The sequence below is a fragment of the Lissotriton helveticus genome, chromosome 9 (assembly GCF_964261635.1).
Source record: "Lissotriton helveticus chromosome 9, aLisHel1.1, whole genome shotgun sequence".
Taxonomy (NCBI): domain Eukaryota; kingdom Metazoa; phylum Chordata; class Amphibia; order Caudata; family Salamandridae; genus Lissotriton; species Lissotriton helveticus.
In genome coordinates, this window is record NC_136070.1 from 462,398,774 (window position 1) to 462,421,297 (window position 22,524).

The 22,524-nt window shown below is 45.7% G+C and overlaps 1 protein-coding gene across 1 annotated transcript in view; it reads left to right on the forward strand.

Annotated features, from left to right (window-relative positions):
• Positions 1–22,524, forward strand: part of ADSS1 (adenylosuccinate synthase 1) — a 475,994-nt gene that overhangs the window by 350,751 nt on the left and 102,719 nt on the right. The window contains exon 9 of the mRNA XM_078660279.1: positions 1,894–2,048. Within this exon, the coding sequence (XP_078516405.1) occupies positions 1,894–2,048 (155 nt within the window). The remainder of the gene's footprint in view (positions 1–1,893; positions 2,049–22,524) is intronic.

Here is a 22,524-nt window from a genome sequence, read left to right on the forward strand (position 1 = left end):
AAATCCTTACAATTCCTTGTCCAAGGTCGAAGGCACTTCACGTCTGTCCCCTGCACAGACCTCAGGTTCAACTCGATGCCAGTTATGTGGAGATCCACATAGACATATGTAGAGTAAAAGTATGTTTATTCTTTATCAAGTACCTCCAGCTTACTCCTCCAATTTCTCAGCTTCAACTCCCTCTCCTTCAAAGGAGCACATTCCTTCCCCTGGTTCCAAGTTCTATCTCATGTCGAGGATTCCAACAACTCCACAACCACCCTCAACATCCCATTGGCATTGTGCGCCCACCTAAAGGTCACATGGTCCAGACCATTTTCTAGATCATGACATAGTTCTGCCACCCTGGACACATGATCAGAATCCAGATCTATGCAAAGGCACAGATAATAGAGATAATAGAAGGTCCTACTCCATGAGTCACACATGCCCCACCTCCCATTTAGTACTGTATGATTATAGGCTCCCCCTAAAATTAGAAAAGTGTCTGTCTGCTCTATCACTGTGGGATTTGCTCATCAGAACAGGCTGAGAAATTGTGTCAGTGACCAAATTTGCCTTCCGGCAAGGAAATGTCAAAAGCCTCCTAGCAATGTAAAATGTTCCAGTCAGAGCAGATCGTCGTGAAAAAGGATCTTCACTTCGTGATTTCAGGAAATAGGACTTCTTTCTTCCTTCCAGTGGTGCTACTGAATATTGATGCCCAGAATATTGTGGTACAAGAATATCAAGAACAGAATAATGCAGGACAAAATTTCGAAAGGTAAGTGCATGTAGGGAAGAATAGATTTACTATTCTTAGCTCATAATTCCCAGGTAAAGAAAATCTACACTTATTTACCTAACAGTATTGTTTTTGATATTTTGTCCTCGATATTCTGGGGTGAATATTCAGGGTGCACAGCCTCCCCTCCATTCCCCAAAGAACACAATTAAAATGACGTTGTGCTTATTACCGGTAAGCATGCCTGAATAAACTGTTGTATTTAGAGATCTCTGTTTGGCCACTTCAGTGCTGGCACCACAAATGTATGATTGTTTGTTCTTATATCCGTTCCTTCAGTTTACCCATGCAAATGAACAATAAACTAAGGGGCTTATACGCGAGAGGGTACGTCACGTTTGCACCACACAGTAATGCTACATGTATGAGCAAACATCCACGTCAGATTTTTGAAGCTGTGAAAAGGCAATTTGCGTGGCCTGAGTGGCTTAACAAATCTGGAGTAACAGAACTCAGCACAAATCACTGCATTGCATAACTCTGCCCTGGGATGATGTTCATTGAGTGTTGCGTGGGTGCTCCCACATAACGCTCATGGATTTTGGGAAACTTGTAAACCTGGGGATGCTCCAAAATGTTACACCTTCTCAGGGGAGACATAGTGAGGAGCAATATCTCTATTCCTCCTCATTTAATCTGTGTGTGCCGCTTTCTGTAGCACACATTGAAAGAGGATTATGCTTCTGAGGATTGTTTTGGTGCAGGAAGGGACACCTTCCTGCGCTAAAACAATCCTCTATACAACACAGGCACCCTTGCACCATGGTGGGTGCCTGCATTGGCGCTAGGCTGTTCAAAGGGCGTCAGCCAAGGGAAAGGAAAGGAAATACGGTGCATTCCTGCCCTTTCCCTGTCATACAGTGCATCGCAGTAAGGTGACCTGCTGATCTGCATTGCATCACAAGCTCATAAATAGGCACCTCAATTTAGGGAGGCAAGTATTTATGGCACAAGGATATACATGCTGAAGCATTTAAAAACACAAAAGTATTATTTAGACATTGTTAATCTGTTGAAAATGTAATATACATATTCAAAATTGGATATTCATGCTACCACGTAATAATAGTCTTCCTTCATGCTAAACCATTTTAATTAATCTTTTTCAGGTACTTACCCATTTGTGACATCATCAAACTGTACTGTGGGTGGTGTGTGCACTGGTCTTGGTATACCTCCACAGAATATTGGCCAAGTCTACGGTGTAGTAAAGGCTTACACTACTAGAGTTGGGATTGGTGCTTTTCCCACAGAGCAAATAAATGTAAGTCTTTCATGTAACAAGGCTATATAGTGTTAATTAAATATGTTATTACTTGCAACTGTGGTTCTGCCATCAGAAAAACATAACCTTGTCCTCTAACCTCAGCAGTGTCTCCAGAGTCAAGATCCTGAAGGATGATGCAGTTTAGCAGATACTGAGGGCCTCATTTATGAGGATCCTTGCGGCAGCGGAACGTCACTTGTTGTGACGTTCTGTGGCGCAGGAGCCTGCTCCATATTCCTGCCCTTTTCTTTTGCCGTTGGGCAGCACAGTAGGAAGGCCTGCTGGGCTGCCCTATGGTAAAAACACATAAATTAGGCCATGAATGGGTAGAGATGCTTACAGGCTGATCAAAGTCCTTTTAACTAGGTTTTAGTGGGTGCTGTAAGAAAAGGAAAGCAACAGGTTCTATGACACTACACTATTGACACATTCAATAGACCAAAACACTGGTTCATTCTCTGGCATTTTGTCTCAGTTCAGTGTAATTAATCTGTCTTTTTAGTAATGTACATTTAAGAAATCTATCTATACCCAAATAGATACCAGTTACAGGAGTCTTGCAGTACATGTTTATTGCCAGTATTCAAGTCCTTTGGTAATCTTTTTTTAAATTACCCCAAATAATCAAGATCTTCAGACTTATACCATTAATTTTACTGTACTACATCACAAAGGCCCTTACCAACAATCACTTGGGTATTTGTAGGCAACTTCTTGCGCCTCAAATTGTTTGTTTCCTTGCAAAGGTATGTTTTAATGTGTTAATGATATTTGGGACATTTGTGGACAGACTAAAAGGGGTTTGAGCGTGTTATTGTTCTCTTTGCATCAAGAATTATAGGGACTTCTCTCTTAGGACTCTTTTGAATGTAAATGCTTCCTTCTAGAAGTAGGCTCACATAAATGCTGGCCAAAAAGTATAGACAACTTTTACCTGAATCAGAAAGGACACAAAATGTAAGTTGTTTCTGAGTGACCTGAGTTGACAAAAAATAATTTCTTTATTATTTATTTATTTATTATTTAAGCTTGTAGAGCGCGACAGCTACCCGTAAGGGTCTCCCGGCGCTAAGATACTGCAGCTAACAAGAGATGGTTGGCCATGTAGTTATAGATCGAAAAGCCAGGTCTTAACGGCTTTACGAAAACATATGATGCTGTCCTCAGACCGAATGGCCAGAGGAAGGGAGTTCCATAACTTGGGCCCTAAGTAAGAGAAGGAGCGACCTCCCATTCTGGAGAGCTTGATCCTGGGAACTGAGAATAGGCATTGAGAGGAAGAACGGAGGGAACGGGAAGGAAAATAAGGTTTTACTAAGGTCTGTAGGTAACTCGGAGCCACCTTATGCCTGATCTTATGCATGTAGGAGAGAAACTTAGAAGGCGCCCTGCAGCGTTTTGGACTAGTTGAAGGCGTCGAGTGACAGCCTTGGCCGCCCCCAGGTAGAGTATGTTGCCATAGTCCAACCTGGAGGTGACCAAGGCACTCATCACCGTCCTTCTTGTGTCATCAGGCAGCATCCACAGGATCTTGCTAAGCCAACGTATAATGGTGAAACACATGGCAGATACTTTGCTGACTTGACATTGCATTGTCAGGCCCTTGTCAATGACAACGCCTAGATTTCGTACCTGCTCCACTGGTACAGGGAGGGGACCTAGGTTTGCTGGCCAGTGTCTCGAGGTCCACAGGTTAGGCTTCTGTCCTAGGACAAGGACCTCCGTCTTCTCGCCATTCAGTTTGAGGAGGTTGTGATTCATCCATTTTGCTATTTCACCAAGACCAAACTGAAGGCGGGAGGAGGAGGCCTCACCGCAGTTCGTAAGCGAAAAGATAACCTGGGAGTCGTCGGCATATGTGAATAACGTGAGCCCGACGTCATCAGCTATATGAGCTAGGGGGGTATCATAAAGATTAAAGAGTAAGGGACTAAGAACAGAAACCTGAGGGACACCATGGTGCTGTGAGTAGGTATTGGAAGTGGCAGACCGGGAGAAAATTTGAAAGGTGCGTTTGGAAAGAAAGGAGGCCAGCCAGTCCAAAGCTAGTCCTTCCACGCCCATGGTGGCTAAGGCGTCAAGAAGGATTTTTTGAGGGATGGTATCAAACGCCGCGCTGAGATCAAGTAGTATCAGCGCAGCCGTTTCACCTTTGTCGAGCAGTGACCGTAGGTTTTCAGTAACACCTAGGAGAGTGGTCTCAGTCGAAAAGCCCGGCCGGAAACCTGACTGTGAGGGATGAAGTAAGTTGTTGGAGCTCACATGCTGAGTAAGATGAAAATGGATGTGACGCTCCAGGACCTTGGAAAAAGCAGGTAACAATGAGATGGGGCGGTAGTTGACAAGAAGTTCGGGATCAGCGGTTGGCTTTTTTAAAAGTGGCGTGACCATAGCATGTTTCCAGATGCCGGGGACCATGGCAGACTTTAGTGATAGATTCAGGATGGAGCAGATTTTAAACAAGTGCAGGGGGTCAAGCGCCCTAAGTACAGAAATAGGGAGGGGATCCACAGGGGAGACAGATTTTAAATTACAGAGCAGTTCCTGAAAACCCTCAGGCTGTAATTCAGGCCAAGCTAAAAGCGGGTGGGGAAAGGAGGTCTCGGGTCGGGGTGCTTTTACTGCTAGAGTGGGTTGGACTATGGTCTTGTTATTAGAGTTGCAGGTGGAGATGTCCTGGTGGATCTTCTCCACCTTGCTTAGGAAAAACTGGGCAATTTCATCGCATTTCCTGTCTGTCAAAGGAGGAGATTTAGCTAATGTGGAGGAGCCTGCAAGATTTTTCACTAAGCTGAACAAGACTTTGGCATTGTCAATGGCATCTGTTATGGATTTCGTCACAAAGTTGGCCCTAGTAGAGGCGCACGCTTTGGGGTAAGATTTTAAAGCGATTCTATAAGTCTGAGCTGCATGCTGAGAATAGTCTTTGCGCCAAACACGCTCAAGCTTCTTGCACCGAGACTTCTCAGCTTTTAGAGCCTCGGTGTACCATGGAGCGGGCATCTTATGAGATACATCCTGCTTTAGAGAAGTAGGAAGGACGGTATCAATGGCATTTTTTAGCCAAAAATCAGTCAGCATAGCAGAAGTTTCCACATCACCTAGTGTGGACAGTTCCAAAGGAAGATGGGAAGCAAGAAATTTATTCAAAGAACCAATATCCAATTTCCTCCATGCCCTGCTCCTTTCCGCATAGTTGCCTCTATATAGAGCTGCAGTGGTGTTCTGCCTGATTTCTCAGATTAGATAGGACCAGCTCATCAGAGCATTACCAACTCAGCCAGAACGTTACCACCTTCCCCTCCCTAGGGCCTATTTACAAGGTTTTCAACATATATCTACCACCTAAGGACAGGGAATTCCTAAGATACATACCCAGACCTCTTATAATATCAGCAATCGGCGGCCTCGCGGTCCCATACGAACCCAGACAACCTACCCAGACGGCAGCAGCAACGGCGATCTCGCGGTCCCAGACGAACCCAGACAACCTACCCAGACGGCAGCAGCAATATCGGCGATCTCGCGGTCCCAGACGAACCCAGACAACCTACCCAGACGGCAGCAGCAACGGCGATCTCGCGGTCCCAGACGAACCCAGACAACCTACCCAGACGGCAGCATCAGCGGCGATCTCGCGGTCCCATACGAACCCAGACAACCTACCCAGACGGCAGCAGCAATATCGGCGATCTCGCGGTCCCAGACGAACCCAGACAACCTACCCAGACGGCAGCAGCAATATCGGCGATCTCGCGGTCCCAGACGAACCCAGACAACCTACCCAGACGGCAGCAGCAATATCGGCGATCTCGCGGTCCCAGACGAACCCAGACAACCTACCCAGACGGCAGCAGCAATATCGGCGATCTCGCGGTCCCAGACGTACCCAGACAACCTACCCAGATGGCAGCATCAATATCGGCGATCTCGCGGTCCCATACGAACCCAGACAACCTACCCAGACGGCAGCATCAGCGGCGATCTCGCGGTCCCAGACGAACCCAGACAACCTACCCAAACGGCAGCATTATGTTATAATCCAGTAATCCAGGAGACAGGAACTTGGGTTAGAAGTAGTTTATTTGAGAACAACTACACAGCTCATCATCTGCCAGCATCTTCTAGTTTAAAAGTCCATCAGTCTTAAAACATAACATTCCACCATGCACAGGATGCACATGACATCACAAACTAGATGCTGAGTATGACAAGCAACTTAAAGGGACACAGTACAATTTACAAGATGTAGAATATAACATACCTCCCTTTCTTCCAAAGGAAGGAAAAATATAAATCAATAAAACTTAAAAGGAAACTTAACAACAGAAAGAAAAAGAGATACTACTCGCGAAACCTACAAGGCATTTTGATAGATCTAGAACTTTTCCTACTGGGAAAATTCGTACTGTTGGCAAGTATGTCACCTTGCTGAGGAGCAACAGAAACCTCTTTAGCTTTCACAACTTTCGAAACATTCCACCAACATCCTCCCTCAACTTGAACAGCATTACCACCAATTCTCACTATTTTGATAGGTTCACTGTACTTACTCCTTCCTTTCTTCGTGTGTGTAGAGTTCTTTATTCTTATAAAATCCCCTACACACAAAGTGACCATTTTTGTTTTCTTTCTTTGATCTAACCAACTTTTCTCCTTATCTTGAGCCACCGTAGAATTAGACTTGACCGTTTCTAAGACAGACTCAAGATCAACAACAGGAGAAGACCATTTCGACATCCAACTGGGTCTAAAACTGGTATTAGCTTTCCTCCCCCTTAAAACTTCAAAGGGAGAAACTTTCGTGGAAGAGTGAGGTGTTGTTCTGTAAGACCAAACCATACTTTCTAAAGAAGCAAGAACATCATGCCTCCCCTCTACAGCCCACTTGACACAATCACCCACAACACGGTTCATCCTTTCAACAAGACCATTCGTTTGTGGATAGTAAAGTGAACTCTTACAGTGCTTAATTCCACACGACTTGAGAAACGATTGAAACTCCAAACTAACAAACTGAGTCCCATTGTCTGAGACAATCGATTCAGGAAAACCTTCTCTCATAAACACCTCCTTGAGGAACTTAACCACGGTGGAAGCACTAACATCCTTTACAACCTTAATTTCGGGCCACCTCGACGTATAGTCCATTAAAACAATAATGAATCTCAAACCTAATGGCAAAACATCAAAAGGACCCATAATATCAATCCCTACTTTAACCCAAGGACTGCTGGGACACTCGATGGGAGACAAAGGTGGGACAGTAATTTTGAATGATTTCTCAGACACAGAGCACACTGGACAGTTCTCAACAAAAGTGCGAATCTCATTGTCCATACTCGGCCACCAAAAATCTTGTCATACTCGACGTATAGTTAGAGAAATTCCCAAATGTCCTTCATGGGACTCCCTCATGATAGTAGGCCTGAGATTATGAGGTGGTATTAGTTTGTCACATCTCACTAAAAGACCATCTTCAATAGAAATTTCAGATTCAATCTTCCAATATGGCTGTAAAACAGGAGATAAAGACTTTTCCTTGGGCCACCCATTTCTGACATAATCGAACACTTCCTGCAACACTTTGTCCCTTGACAAAAACTCTTTCCAATTTTCCTCAGACCCAACAGCTAAAACAGGTACATCTATCGAAGCCACAAAACAATCCTCCTTGTCCTCATCATTCAAATCATGAAAACTTGTACCTTCTTTCACACCATCACTCTGAGGAAAGCGTGACAAAAAATCTGCACGTGTGTTTTTCCCACCAGAAATGTGCGTGATATCGAACTGATATTGGAGTAAATTGGTCACCATTCTTGTGATTCTGGGCGTACAACATTTGCTTGGACCAGCAGACAAAATAGAGACCAATGGCTTGTGGTCAGTAATCAAATTGAAACGTCTACCCCAAACATAAGGTCGATACTTGTCAATAGCCCACACACATGCCAGCAACTCTTTCTCTATAACGGAATATTGAACCTCAGCACTCCTAAGTACTCTGGAAGCGAAAGCAACCGTAAACTCTCTCTCTCCAGAACGTTGAGTGAGAATGGCTCCCAAACCTACCTTGCTCGCATCCACAGTAATATAACAAGGCAAATCTGGATGGAATGGAGTAAGAGCATCACCCTTCTTAAGAATGTCTTTAACTTTAGTAAAAGCACTATCACAATCACTAGTCCATGAGAACTTCGTGGAAAGCTTGAGTAGATTACTGATGGGTCTAACAATAGACGCATACCCTGGTACAAATCTCGAGTAGTACTCCAAAAGCCCCAACAAAGATTTAACTCCTGACCTGTCCCTTGGTACTGGTGCCTTCATAATGGCATCAATCAACCCTTCCCTAGGCTTGATCCCCTCGGAAGACAATAAATGACCAAGGTACTCAATTTCACTGCAACTGAACTTGCACTTTTCAGTTTTTAAGAAAACACCACTTTCCTTAAAAATCCCCAAAACCTTCCTGACAATGTTATCATGTGTCACATCATCCTTAGCATGGATTAAGACATCATCTTGAAAAACAAGAACCCCTTCAACATCTCTCAATAAGTTTTGCATTACCCGTTGAAAAACAGAGGCTGCAGAGGCCAACCCAAAAGGCATCCTTTTGTAACGGAACGTGCCAAGTGGTGAAACAAAAGCAGTCAGAGATCGTGAGTCAGGGTGAAGTTCAATTTGATGATATGCGCTGGCTAAGTCCAACTTTGAAAAAACGTTAGCACCTTTGATATTAGTAAAAAGATCAGTAATCTTGGGCAGAGGATGGGAGTCAACCCAGATCTCTTTGTTTAAGGACCTGAGATCCACACAAACTCTGAGTTTTCCATCCCTCTTACGTGCGACTACAAGAGGAGATAACCATAGTGAAGATTCTGTGGGTTCAATAATTTCCTTTTCACAAAGCGTGGTTATTTCCTTATCACGGTCCTCTCTAATGCTAAAAGGGACACTCCTGAGTTTGTGTTTAATGGGAGTTGCACCATCCTTTACAATTATTTTATGTTTGAAACCTGTGATCTTGCCAAGTTGGTTACCAAAAACTGAAGGAAATTCATTAACCCACCTTGTGTTTTCCTCTCCACAAGAAACAAGTAAAACTTGCTCTCTCATTCCTGGTCTCAGTTGCATACCAAAAAGCCCTTGATGAAACCATCCTAGGATATTGAGTCCATCAACAGCCACATACACTTTACCTCTGATTCTCCTACCCTTGAATTCTAGATAATCTTCAAAGAATCCTGAGAGGGCTATTTTGCGTTTTTGAAATGAAATGGGTTTTCTACCAGGAGGAAACAGAGTTCTCTCACCCCATGTTTCGCGGAACAACTCATTGGTAATTATGGTAATTCTTGCACCAGAATCTACTAAAAGATTAAGTTTCTTATCACCCACAAGAATTTCAACAATGGGGTCTACACAAGTCGATGGATCACCAGTGAGTGGGATAGATGTCTCACCAGATTCTATATCGTCAGTAACAATAGAGATAGTTTCTGTGTCTGAATCTTCATCTGATTCTAAAACACATGCTATAGTCTTCCTTTGAAACTTTTTCTTTAGGCAAACAGTAGCGTAATGTCCCACTTTCTTGCAATAATTGCATGTAGAACTCATGGCAGGACACTTTGAACCTTTGTTGTGAATGGAAGCCCCACAACGCAAACACATGTTGTTTGGTACAGACCCACCATCCTTGAACCTTGTAGAAGAACTATCCTTGAGTTTAGGAGTAAAATTGTTAACAGTTTTAAAAGATCTATTTTTGCTCTTTTTCGACCCCCCAACAAAATTGACACAGTCTACAGGCTTGTCCTCTAATTCTTTCAGAGAAACATGAGAAGTTTCAATACTTTTCGCAATCTTGATAGTTTCATCAAGAGTGGGATTGTCCATAGTGAGTAACTTTTGTCTAGTTTGTTTGTCTTTACAATGACCAACAAATTGATCACGAATCAACTGCTCAGTAAAGTTTTCAAACAAACAGACAGAAGCTAATTTCCTAAGGGTGGAAAAATAAGCATCAACATCCTCACAATCAGACTGTTTTCTCATAAAGAATTTGTGCCTAAGTACAATTAAATTAGGTTTCTTATCAAATCTCAATTTAAGTTTCGTGACAGTAGTTTGATATTCATCAGTAACAACTTCATTATCAACAGGAAGCTCAGGTAAGTGCTTGAATATAGTTCTCCCTTCAAATCCAAGAGAATGTAATAAAAGACATTTCTTTCGCTCAGGACGAAACCTTGAAGCTCCAATGGCACCTAAATAGGTTTCAAAAGCATCAAACCAAATATCCCACTTCACGGGAGGGTCACCAGGACAATCAAGAAAAGCAGGAGGAGCATTAATGGATTGTAAAGAGGACATCCTGAAAATGGAGAAATAGCAAAGACCTGTGAGACAAAGTTAGCCTACAAGCTGGATATGTAAATACGAATAAAAAAAAACTTTTCAGTATGAATAAAATGTCTTCTTCAAATTTCAAATGTCCATTTGTACTGCTCCACCGTAGAGAAAAGAAAATGAAATAACTATAAAATGTCTTCCTCAAATGGTCATATGCCTCGCCCCACAGTAGAGAAGGAAAAAAAAATTTTTTTTTTTAATGATGTCACACTACTGAGGGGAAAGCGTGGGAAAAGAACCTTGTGAAAAGCATCTGGAATTGTTTGTGGGAGAACAAGTGATTGTCAAAAGAAGGAGTAGATTCTTGAGAATGTTCAAAACAAAGGACAATCCAGGCTTGGATACATTGCTAGGCAATAGAGAATCTTCGAGTTGTAAGCAGGTTGCCTAGTAATGAGACGAAGAATGCAGCGTTGGAACCTTTGAGTCGTCGGCTAGTCGCTTAGCAACAGTAGAAGGAGAAGTTTTCTCTTCCGCGTATGACGACTGTTACCCTCGCGCGTGTGTTGAAAAACAAACACATTGAAATGTCAACAGGAGGAGCGAGCCACCGCTCGAGGGAGTTAACGCACGCTGGTAAGGACGTTAACGGAGAGGCCTAAAGTAAACAAACACCAAGTTGTTCGTGTGAAAAAAATTACGCTGTTAACTTGGATTTGAGCATAAGCGAAAATGCTGCTTTGAGGTCGCATTAAACACGCTGCTAAGATATATGCGTGAAAGCATTTAGTGGTTACGGCAATGTAGAAATGCAAGTAGCAGCAACAGCTTTGGCAGTGGAGACATGCGTTAATGCAGAGTCAAATATGAAGCAGTAAGGGTATTTTCGCTTAGCAATAAATCTTTTGAAGAGAAATTATGATGCCTTAGTTCTCAAATAGAGATTGCAGACGCTTAGAGACGTGGTGAAATGTCAGGGTTGAAAGCGCTGCTGAGCTTAATTGAGGAAAAGTAAAAGTCACTTATCTGGAGTTGAGGTTGAGAGGCTGAGAGGCATCTTGAAAGTGGATTGATGATTGAAGGTTCCTTGAGAGATTGAAATTGAAGTTGAAAGAGTTGGCAGATGGCTTGAGAAGAAAAAAAATTTATTTCTTGAGGCTGGATGCGTGGGTTCAGCTGTGTAGGACCGCGTCGCCAAAAATATGTTATAATCCAGTAATCCAGGAGACAGGAACTTGGGTTAGAAGTAGTTTATTTGAGAACAACTACACAGCTCATCATCTGCCAGCATCTTCTAGTTTAACAGTCCATCAGTCTTAAAACATAACATTCCACCATGCACAGGATGCACATAACATCACAAACTAGATGCTGAGTATGACAAGCAACTTAAAGGGACACAGTACAATTTACAAGATGTAGAATATAACACATATCCTATGATTACCATTACATAAAGGGATCAATCTCACTATTCATCAGGGGTATAGAACTACAATATTATAGATCACACAATAGTTGCCAAATTAGATGATGTACAACTTATCCTTCAATTCAAGGGCTCCTCTCTCCCTTATTCAGTTACCACTTACCTGATCAGGGTTAGCATCTGTTCACATAGTAGCATCCGACTAGAAGAACAGGTTACCTTTTCATGCAAGAATAAGAAGTACACTGGTTCACTATGCAAAGGTTATTATCAAATATAAGTTCTCCTCTACCCCCTTGCTCAGTTACCATTCACCTGGACGGGAGACGCATCCGTTCACCTGACTGCACCTGACTAGAAGAAAGGTTAGCTTCATTAATAATAACAACCTCTGCACAATGGTTCACTAAGAACTGGGGTATCTTTATTACAATAACAACAATAGCAACACAACGAAGGAGGTTTTCTTCTGACAAGACATCCGAACCGCGACAACACCAGATCGTCAGGAAAATCGTACCGCTACAGAGAGGATCCACATCAAGTTGGGGAGGCTGGGAGCTGGAAACGATCGTCGCCACTGAAAAGAAGTGGGATCCACGCTAAAGCTAAGGGAATGGCTTTATTGACATCCAGCCACAGCAACTCCCCGGAAGCAACTGCCGAGACTAGAATCATGGAAGTGTTCCACGCAGGGAACATTCTGTGTAGAATGCTAGGGCAGGGAGGAGAAGACCCAACACAAAGTTAGTCAGAAGTGCTTCTGCGATATCCGGGCCCGAGCCTTCATGGAGCCAAGACTCCGTAACGAAGAGGGCATCCGGTTGTTCATCATTTAGAAGGTCAAAAATCTCACGTCTGTGCTTAGGTACTGAGCGACAGTTCATGCTGAGAAAATCATATGCTGTTTTTTAAATAGTCGGCAGTTGAGGTGTACAACTATGACAGAGTTGAGGAGCCTCGAGGGACAGAGAGCAATTTGAGCAAGACTATGAGGACTTAGTTGTTAAATTGAACATGGAACAGTCTGCACTGCGATAGGGTCTATAAGCTCACAGTAAACTGGAGCTATAGATGAGCCTAGGAAATGGCTTGGTAATTTGGCCAGGGGGTATGGCCCCTGGGCCCGTTTGGGTGCAGACGGGCACGTCTTTGGCGCGCCCCCGGCACGCCCGCTGCGCCCGCCCGCTGCGCGGACGGGAAATCATTGCCATAAATACTAGGAAAAGTAGAGGAGGGGCCCGGGGGAAAGAAGGCGGGGCGGAAGAACCAGCTGGTCCGCAACCCGTCGCCTCACCCAAGATGGCGTTGTGCCGATCACCGTCTCACATCATCCCCAAAATCGGCAGCGGGACAGCTGAGAGGATCCAGGTAGGTTCTAAAGTGCCCCAGATAGTGCAGCAGCTTTGGAAGTAATTAAAAATTCAATTGTGCAAATAGTGCGAAATGGCTAAAAAATTGCAGCAAAATACATCAAACAAAGGCCTAAAGCCTCGGCTTTCTGCCTCAGGGCTCAGATAGCAGCAAATCAGGGGGGGGGCTCAAGAATAGCGTTTTTTATACTGGCGAGGGCGGGGCGGAAGAACCAGCTGGTCCGCAACCCATCGCCTCACCCAAGATGGCGTTGTTCCGATCAGCGTCTCACATCAGCCCCAAAATCGGCTGCGGGACAGCTGAGAGGATCCAGGTAGGTTCGAAAGTGCCCCAGATAGTGCAGCAGCTTTGGAAGTAATTTAAAATTCAATTGTGCAAATAGTGCGAAATGGCTAAAAAATGGCAGCAAAATACATCAAACAAAGGCCTAAAGTCACGGCTTTCCGTCTCAGGGCTCGGATAGCAGCAAATCAGGGGGGGCTCAAGAATAGCGTTTTTTATACTGGCGAGGGCGGGGCGGAAGAACCAGCTGGTCCGCAACCCGTCGCCTCATCCAAGATGGCGTTGTTCCGATCAGCGTCTCACATCAGACCCAAAATCGGCTGCAGGACAGCTGAGAGGATCCAGGTAGGTTCGAAAGTGCCCCAGATAGTGCAGCAGCTTTGGAAGTAATTTAAAATTCAATTGTGCAAATAGTGCGAAATGGCTAAAAAATGGCAGCAAAATACATCAAACAAAGGCCTAAAGCCCCGGCTTTCCGCCTCAGGGCTCAGATAGCAGCAAATCAGGCCAAGTGCGAGCAATTTTGTGTGTTCCGAAACCAAAATTGCCACCATGGTTGTGGGAAACCCGGGTCTTTTGTGGTGTCCCCCAACTGTTTGCCCTCATTTTGACTACTAGATGCTAGTTTTCTGGCTCTGATTGTTCCCTGGGCTCTGCTAACCAGACCCAGGCCTGAGCTCTATGTTAACGGTACATGGTTATTAGGTATAATTACAATTGGTACTGACAACCTCCATATAAGTCCCTAGTATATGGTAGCTCTTGTACATTTAGAGGCCCAGCAGAATTACTGTCATTAAGTGTGCACTGCTCTGTGGCCTGCTGTCATTTTCAAAGTCAGCCCTGCTTTGCAGGCTGCTTTTAAATTAAAATGACATGCAAATGGAATTAAAGGTACCTCCAAAGTCTTAAACCACCTTATTGTTATATGTAAGTTACCCCTAAGATCTCCCATATGTGCCCCATAGGTAGGTTGTCTTGTAATTATACGCAGAGACATTATAAAAGATGTTGTATTTCCCTGGTGAGGGAAAAACTGCCAATTTAGCTGTTCCCTATTGTAGTGCATTAGCTCCATAGGCAAACATGGGAAAGGTTTTATAAACTTTATTAAAGTCTAACTATTTACAGGAGTGAGCTAAGAAGATACTTTAAAGTGTCTAAATAATAGATAAATTCCACAACTTGCCACGGTTTGATTTACAAAACTATGACAATCTAAGAATTTATAGAACTTGCTTTTCTGTTGTGCCAAAATGCAGCCTTCTTGCAGCCTATTCTGATGCTCAGCCTTTGACAGGGTGAGCCAAACTGCTCTGATGAGGAGTGAAGTGGCCTGCATTGAGACAAATAAGACATCTGGTGGAAGAAGAACTTCTGCAGCCAAGCACAGGACAAGATGGAGGCTGAGTAGCTAAACTGGTCTTCGAAGAGGAAATGACACTTAGGACAGGATCCAGGCCCACCCCCATTTCCTGTACCCCCAGCCAGATGGGAGCCCCTGTAAATAAATTATCAGAGGGGCTGAAAGGTTAGTGCTAAGGAAAGCTAGCCACACAAGTAGGTCGAGTTAGCCAGGCCTTAAATCCTTTGCTGCGCGCGCTGGCCAACGGCCATCTAGAACACTACCTCGGTAGTGCTGAGCACGTCTGTTGGCCGACGCAGCCCCACCCACTCTTTTAAACCGCTGCACCGCGCCGGAATTCACGCCGCGGTTAGGCGGTTAAGCTCCAGGATAGAATTTCTGCATTTTGGACTTTGACAAACAGTGCTTTCCAGGACAACAATATGTCATACTTTGTAAGAAGTGGACACACCTGAGGGTGGCACCCTGTACCCCATTGCCGGGGATGCCCCTGCTTGTCACTCCAGAAACATAGCTAAATATGAGAGACCTGCCCAGCAACTCAGATACCTGCCTGAAAGAAATAAGAAGAAGAAGACTGCCCTGCTGGAACCCTTATCTGCACTTAAAGGATTTCACGCTGAAGGACTGCACCTGCTGCACACTTTGGGCTTAGCAAAAGAAGGGCTTTGCCTGACTCTAAAAGTATGAGGAGTGGAATCCCTGAATGCAGCAGGTTAAAAGAGCTTCACCTGCAACATTTCCACCAAGAAGAACCTAGGTAGACAGCATTCAGTGGACTATTAGGGATTTGGCCAGGTGCACTGTGGATCTTATAGTCCCAACTTCGCAAGGAGCAACTCAGAGATCTGGACCTTGGATTAGTGTTGTGGACCCTTCAAATACCCCAAAGAAGCATCTGGAGAAAAACGACTTCCTGCTGGACCCTTGGACTGCACAAGAGAGGACTGCATTCATAAGGACGGACACCTGCTGCACTCACAAGGCTTCACACCAAATGACTTTGCCTGTCTTAAAGGATAATGAGTGGACTCCCTGATCTGCAACTGATGGAAGGGCTACCTGCAACAGCACTAATGAGGACAACTCCAGCTTACGAGCTTCACCTGGATTTTACGTGGATTGATCAGCAGCATTGTGGGAGTTGTAGTCCCTGACCCCAAGATGCAAACCAGAGTTTCTGAACCCTTGGCTGGTGCGGCGGACCCCTTTCCTGCATAAAGAAACACTTCTGGAAGTGTAACAGTGTTACATCGCAAGTGGCCTGAACTCTTGACAGACTCCCGGTCCAGCAAGACCTTTTTTAACCATTTGAGCGCTATTTGCCTTGAGCGCTATTTGCCTTAAGCGCTAGTTTAACTTTTCATCTTTAAAAATTCATCTCTCCGGGTTCCCTAAATTGTATATTTGTCGTTTTGTTTAAATCATAAAAATATTTCCTATTTTCATAAAGTGGGTTTGTATTTTTATAATGTTGTCTCTTACTTAGTTAATGAATTGGTGTTTTAAATGCTTTACACACCTGTCTCCTAAGTTAAACCTGTCTGCTCAAAGCCAAGCCACCAAGGGTTGAGCAAGGATACATTGTTTTATTTTTTTTAAACCTTTATTGTGCAAAAAGAATACAAATACAGACCTACAACAACCAAGGCCAGTCAGTCATACGAAATAGCAAAAACAGATCAATACACAGCTCATCAGCCGACAACCCGGGGGTCCGGCAGCGTATAAGCACCATGTAATTCGAGCGTATGGCAGGCGCGGATAAATAAAAGGTTTCTTGTTTAATTATATAGAAACAACAAAGGAAAGACACAAAAAGAGAAATCGAGGCAAACCAGCAGTCTAAGGACTGTTACCTGTGGTAGGAGGGACAAATGAGAAGCAAGCATCAAAAAATCATGTAGGAGGGGAGTGGGGACCGAGAGTGAGCAGTATATCACAATAACAGGAAATCAGAGTACTGGAGCGTATAGTGAGGGAGACCGTGGAATGTCAGGGGGCTCCGCAAGGGGAGGATCACAGATCTCTCCACGGTACGAGTTCCATTGACCCCATATCCTTCCCCACTTCTTGGGCCTACCTCGGGAGATGTACACAATTTTTTCTCTAAACATGCACCAGTCCATGTTCGCCTCCCAAGTCGAGACCAATGGTGCCCTATGAGACCCCCACAATTGAGCGATATCTCTCTTTGCAATCATGTTGCCCAGCGTGACCCATTGAGTCTGAGCAACAGTACAGTCATTCGGTTCCCAAATATTCAGCAAACAGCGTCTGGCTTCGGGGAATAGCTCAACACCTGTCACTTCTCCCATCATCGCATGCACTTGAGTCCAGAAAACCACTACCTCCGGGCATTCCCATAGAATATGGAGGAAGGTCGCAAGCAGGCCACAACCACGCCGACATAACCCATCCACAGAATAACCCACATGCATCAATCGTGGACCTGTGACATAGATACGATGCAGAATCTTCAGCTGCACCAGTCGGAGACGCGCCGGAATCGCGACTTCTTTAGGGGAGGATATCGCAGCCTGCCAATCCTCATCGTCCAACTCCAAACCGTCACCAATCCACGCCTCTCTTAGCTGTATAAGAAGGTCCAAACGGGCATTAATACGTTTTTTATATATGAGGGAGATAGTACTGTCAGGGACATGTCCATCCAGCACTCTATCCTCCAGGGGAGAAGACTCAGGGATCATAGTACCAGCAGGGAAGACAGAAGCAAGTGCGTGGCGGACCTGAAGATATCGGAAATATTCCCTATCACTCAACTTATACTCCCGTTTAAGTTCGTCAAAAGTTTTGACTCTGTCAGTGGCCCAAAGATCACCCACTCTGCTGATACCAATAAGGTACCATCTATCGAATCCCTTCGAGGACCACAGACCACCCAATCTCTCAGCTGCATACAGGGGAGTTGCCCTAGTCAGTTTATCAGTCCAGCCCGTGGCCGATGTTGCACTATCCCATACACGTACCGCCACTGCGGTGGGGCCCGTCAGACTCCTCCTGGCGGTCTTGGAGTAGAGCGCCCTAGTATAATCGCCCCCCGGCAATTGCCACCTATCCATATCATAAGCGGGATTCGGGACAGGACCATACATGGCGTGATTAATAGCACTTAACTGAGCCGCCCAATAATAGCGTTTGACATCCGGCAAGGCTATACCGCCGTCATACCAGGGCAAAGTTAATTTCGCCAACGCCATGCGTGGCCTCCCGCCCCAAACCAATTTTCTCTGGAGGCCCTCGATTTCACGGAAGTAGTCAGCCAGGACCAGATCGAGCGTGTTCTGGATAGCGTATAGGAACCGGGGAAGAGACATCATTTTGAACAAGGCCGCTCTCCCCAAGGGGGACAGAGGCAATCCACCCCACGCCGCTACATCCGACCGAAGCCGGGCAAGCGGAGGCAGTAGATTCCACTCATATCGTACCCTGGGGTCCATAGAAATGTAAATCCCCAAGTACTTGAAACCAACACTGGAAACAGGTATAGGGCAGACACGGGGCAAAGAAGGTTGTCCACCAGTAAGTGGATAAATACAGGATTTAGCCCAGTTGATAACCAAACCAGAGTTCCTCCCGAAAGAACTCAGGACGCCGAACAGAACACCCAATGACTTACGGGGAGAACTAAGGTATAACAGTATATCATCGGCGTAAAGCGACACCCGGTCCTCGAAAGCAGAGGACCACCGTATGGCCCTGAGCGAGGGCTCCCATCGGAGCCATGCGGCAAGGAGTTCAAGAGCAAGTGCGAAAAGGAGAGGCGACAAAGGGCAGCCCTGCCTCGTGCCACGCCTGAGGACAAAGGGATCCGAGGCCCTTCCGTTGACCACTACCTGAGCCAGCGGTTGCTCATACAAAAGTCTAACCCACCCGATAAACTTAGGACCAAAGCCGAACTTGGCAAGGGCAGCCCACAGATATGGCCATTCCACCGTATCGAAGGCCATCGAGGCGTCAAGTGAGACCAAGATGGCCGACTCCTCAAGAGACCCCGCCTTCGCCAAGACACCATGAAGACGTCGAAGGTTAAGCGCGGTATTGCGGTGGGGGATAAACCCGAATTGATCAAGGTGTACCACATCGCCGATCACCGTAACCATTCGGCTCGCCAGGATCTTAGCAAGAACCTTGGGCTCCACATTCAAAAGCGAGATCGGTCGATATGACGAACAGTGTTCACGGGGCTTTCCATCCTTGTGGATGACCACAATGGACGCCAGTCTCTGATCCCGGGGAAGAAGCCCGAGATCTCGCGATGCCAAGAATGCCCGACGGAGGTATGGCGCCATTTTGTCGGGGCACAACTTATACAGCTCGATTGGTAAGCCGTTCGGGCCCGAAGCTTTACCTGAGCGAAGTGCACGGATAGCGAGCGCTACTTCATCGGTAGAAAAATCCGCCTCCATAAGCTCCCTGTCCGAGTCCGACAGACTAGGCAACGTTATATCGCGGAGCAATAGGTGCAAGTCCTCCTCTGGCCTGTCCGAGACCGGCACGTAAACCTTCTGAAAGTGCTGGGCAAAGACCTCCACTATCTCGATTGGGTCCACCACTCGTACACCATCCACCCGCTCAATAACAGGCACCACCCGATTCAATCTATCCCGTTTATCAAGCCAAGCAATCAATTTCCCCGCCTTGTCACCCACATCATACAGGCGCCCCTGCTGCTCACGATTCATCGCCCTAGCCGCATCAGTCACCAGAGCTCTGTATTCAGACTGTTTAAGCGCCAAGGAGTGCAAGCTATCAGGCGTAGTTCCAGACTCCATCCGCTCCTCCAAATCAGAGATATCGTTTTCCAGACGCACCACTTCCATATTTCTGCACCTCCTCTCGCTAGCAATCAAAGAGAGAGTCTGACCCCGGATCACAGTTTTATATGCCTCCCATAAAGAGACAGGGGAGGACACCGACCCTTCATTCTCAGCGAAGTAGTAATCCATACACTTAACCACTTCCGTACCAATGTTGGGGTTACGAAGATGCCACGGATTAATAGGAGCGACCCGGCCCCCGGACTCTAGCCGCACGTCAATAGTAAGCCAGAGTGGGGAGTGGTCTGAGATCCCCCTAGCCAAATGCCTAATTTCCCTCACAGAGACCATCTCTGGCAACTGCCGAGACTAGAATCATGTAAGTGTTCCACGCAGGGAACATTCTGTGTAGAATGCTAGGGCAGGGAGGAGAAGACCCAACACATAGTTAGTCAGAAGTGCTTCTGCGATATCCAGGCCCGAGCCTTCATGGAGCCAAGACTCCGTAACGAAGAGGGCATCCGGTTGTTCATCATTTAGAAGGTCAAAAATCTCACGTCTGTGCTTAGGTACTGAGCGACAGTTCATGCTGAGAAAATTATATGCTGTTTTTTAAATAGTCGGCAGTTGAGGTGTACAACTATGACAGAGTTGAGGAGCCTCGAGGGACAGAGAGCAATTTGGGCAAGACTGTGAGGACTTAGTTGTTAAATTGAACATGGAACAGTCTGCACTGCGATAGGGCCTATAAGCTTGCAGTAAACTGGAGCTATAGATGAGCCTAGGAAATGGCTTGGTAATTTGGCCTGGGGGTATGGCCCCTGGGCCCGTTTGGGCGCAGACGGGCGCGTCTTTGGCGCGCCCCCGGCACGCCCGCTGCGCCCGCCCGCTGCGCGGACGGGAAATCATTGCCATAAATACTAGGAAAAGTAGAGGAGGGGCCCGGGGGAAAGAAGGCGGGGCGGAAGAACCAGCTGGTCCGCAACCCGTCGCCTCACGCAAGATGGCGTCGTTCCGATCACCGTCTCACATCAGCCGCAAAATCGGCAGCGGGACAGCGGAGAGGATCCAGGTAGGTTCGAAAGTGCCCCAGATAGTGCAGCAGCTTTGGAAGTAATTTAAAATTCAATTGTGCAAATAGTGCGAAATGGCAAAAAAATGGCAGCAAAATACATCAAACAAAGGCCTAAAGCCCCGGTTTTCCGCCTCAGGGCTCAGATAGCAGCAAATCGGGGGGGGGGGCTCAAGAATAGCGTTTTTTATACTGGCGAGGGCGGAAGAACCAGCTGGTCCGCAACCCATCGCCTCACCCAAGATGGCGTCGTTCCGATCAGCGTCTCACATCAGCCCCAAAATCGGCTGCGGGACAGCTGAGAGGATCCAGGTAGGTTCGAAAGTGCCCCAGATAGTGCAGCAGCTTTGGAAGTAATTTAAAATTCAATTGTGCAAATAGTGCGAAATGGCTAAAAAATGGCAGCAAAATACATCAAACAAAGGCCTAAAGTCACGGCTTTCCGTCTCAGGGCTCAGATAGCAGCAAATCAGGAGGGGGGGGCTCAAGAATAGCGTTTTTTATACTGGCGAGGGCGGGGCGGAAGAACCAGCTGGTCCGCAACCCGTCGCCTCACCCAAGATGGCGTTGTTCCGATCAGCGTCTCACATCAGCCCCAAAATCGGCTGCAGGACAGCTGAGAGGATCCAGGTAGGTTCGAAAGTGCCCCAGATAGTGCAGCAGCTTTGGAAGTAATTTAAAATTCAATTGTGCAAATAGTGCGAAATGGCTAAAAAATGGCAGCAAAATACATCAAACAAAGGCCTAAAGCCCCGGCTTTCCGCCTCAGGGCTCAGATAGCAGCAAATCAGGCCAAGTGCTAGCAATTTTGTGTGTTCCGAAACCAAAATTGCCACCATGGTTGTGGGAAACCCGGGCCTTTTGTGGTGCCCCCCAACTGTTTGCCCTCATTTTGACTACTAGATGCTAGTTTTCTGGCTCTGATTGTTCCCTGGGCTCTGCTAACCAGACCCAGGCCTGAGCTCTATGTTAACGGAACATGGTTATTAGGTATAATTACAATTGGTACTGACAACCTCCATATAAGTCCCTAGTATATGGTAGCTCATGTAGATTTAGAGGCCCAGCAGAATTACTGTCATTAAGTGTGCACTGCTCTGTGGCCTGCTGTCATTTTCAAAGTCAGCCCTGCTTTGTAGGCTGCTTTTAAATTAAAATGACATGCAAATGGAATTAAAGGTACCTCCAAAGTCTTAAACCACCTTATTGTTATATATAAGTTACCCCTAAGATCTCCCATGTGTGCCCCATAGGTAGGTTGTCTTGTAATTATACGCAGGGACATTATAAAAGATGTTGTATTTCCCTGGTGAGGGAAAAACTGCCAATTCAGTTGTTCCCTATTGTAGTGCATTAGCTCCATAGGCTAACATGGGAAAGGTTTAATAAACTTTATTAAAGTCTAACTATTTACAGGAGTGAGCTAAGAAGATACTTTAAAGTGTCTAAATAATAGATAAATTCCACAACTTGCCACGGTTTGATTTACAAAACTATGACAATCTAAGAATTTATAGAACTTGCTTTTCTGTTGTGCCAAAATGCAGCCTTCTTGCAGCCTATTCTGATGGTCAGCCTTTGACAGGGTGAGCCAAACTGCTCTGATGAGGAGTGAAGTGGCCTGCATTGAGACAAATAAGACATCTGGTGGAAGAAGAACTTCTGCAGCCAAGCACAGGACAAGATGGAGGCTGAGTAGCTAAACTGGTCTTCGAAGAGGAAATGACACTTAGGACAGGATCCAGGCCCACCCCCATTTCCTGTACCCCCAGCCAGATGGGAGCCCCTGTAAATAAATTATCATA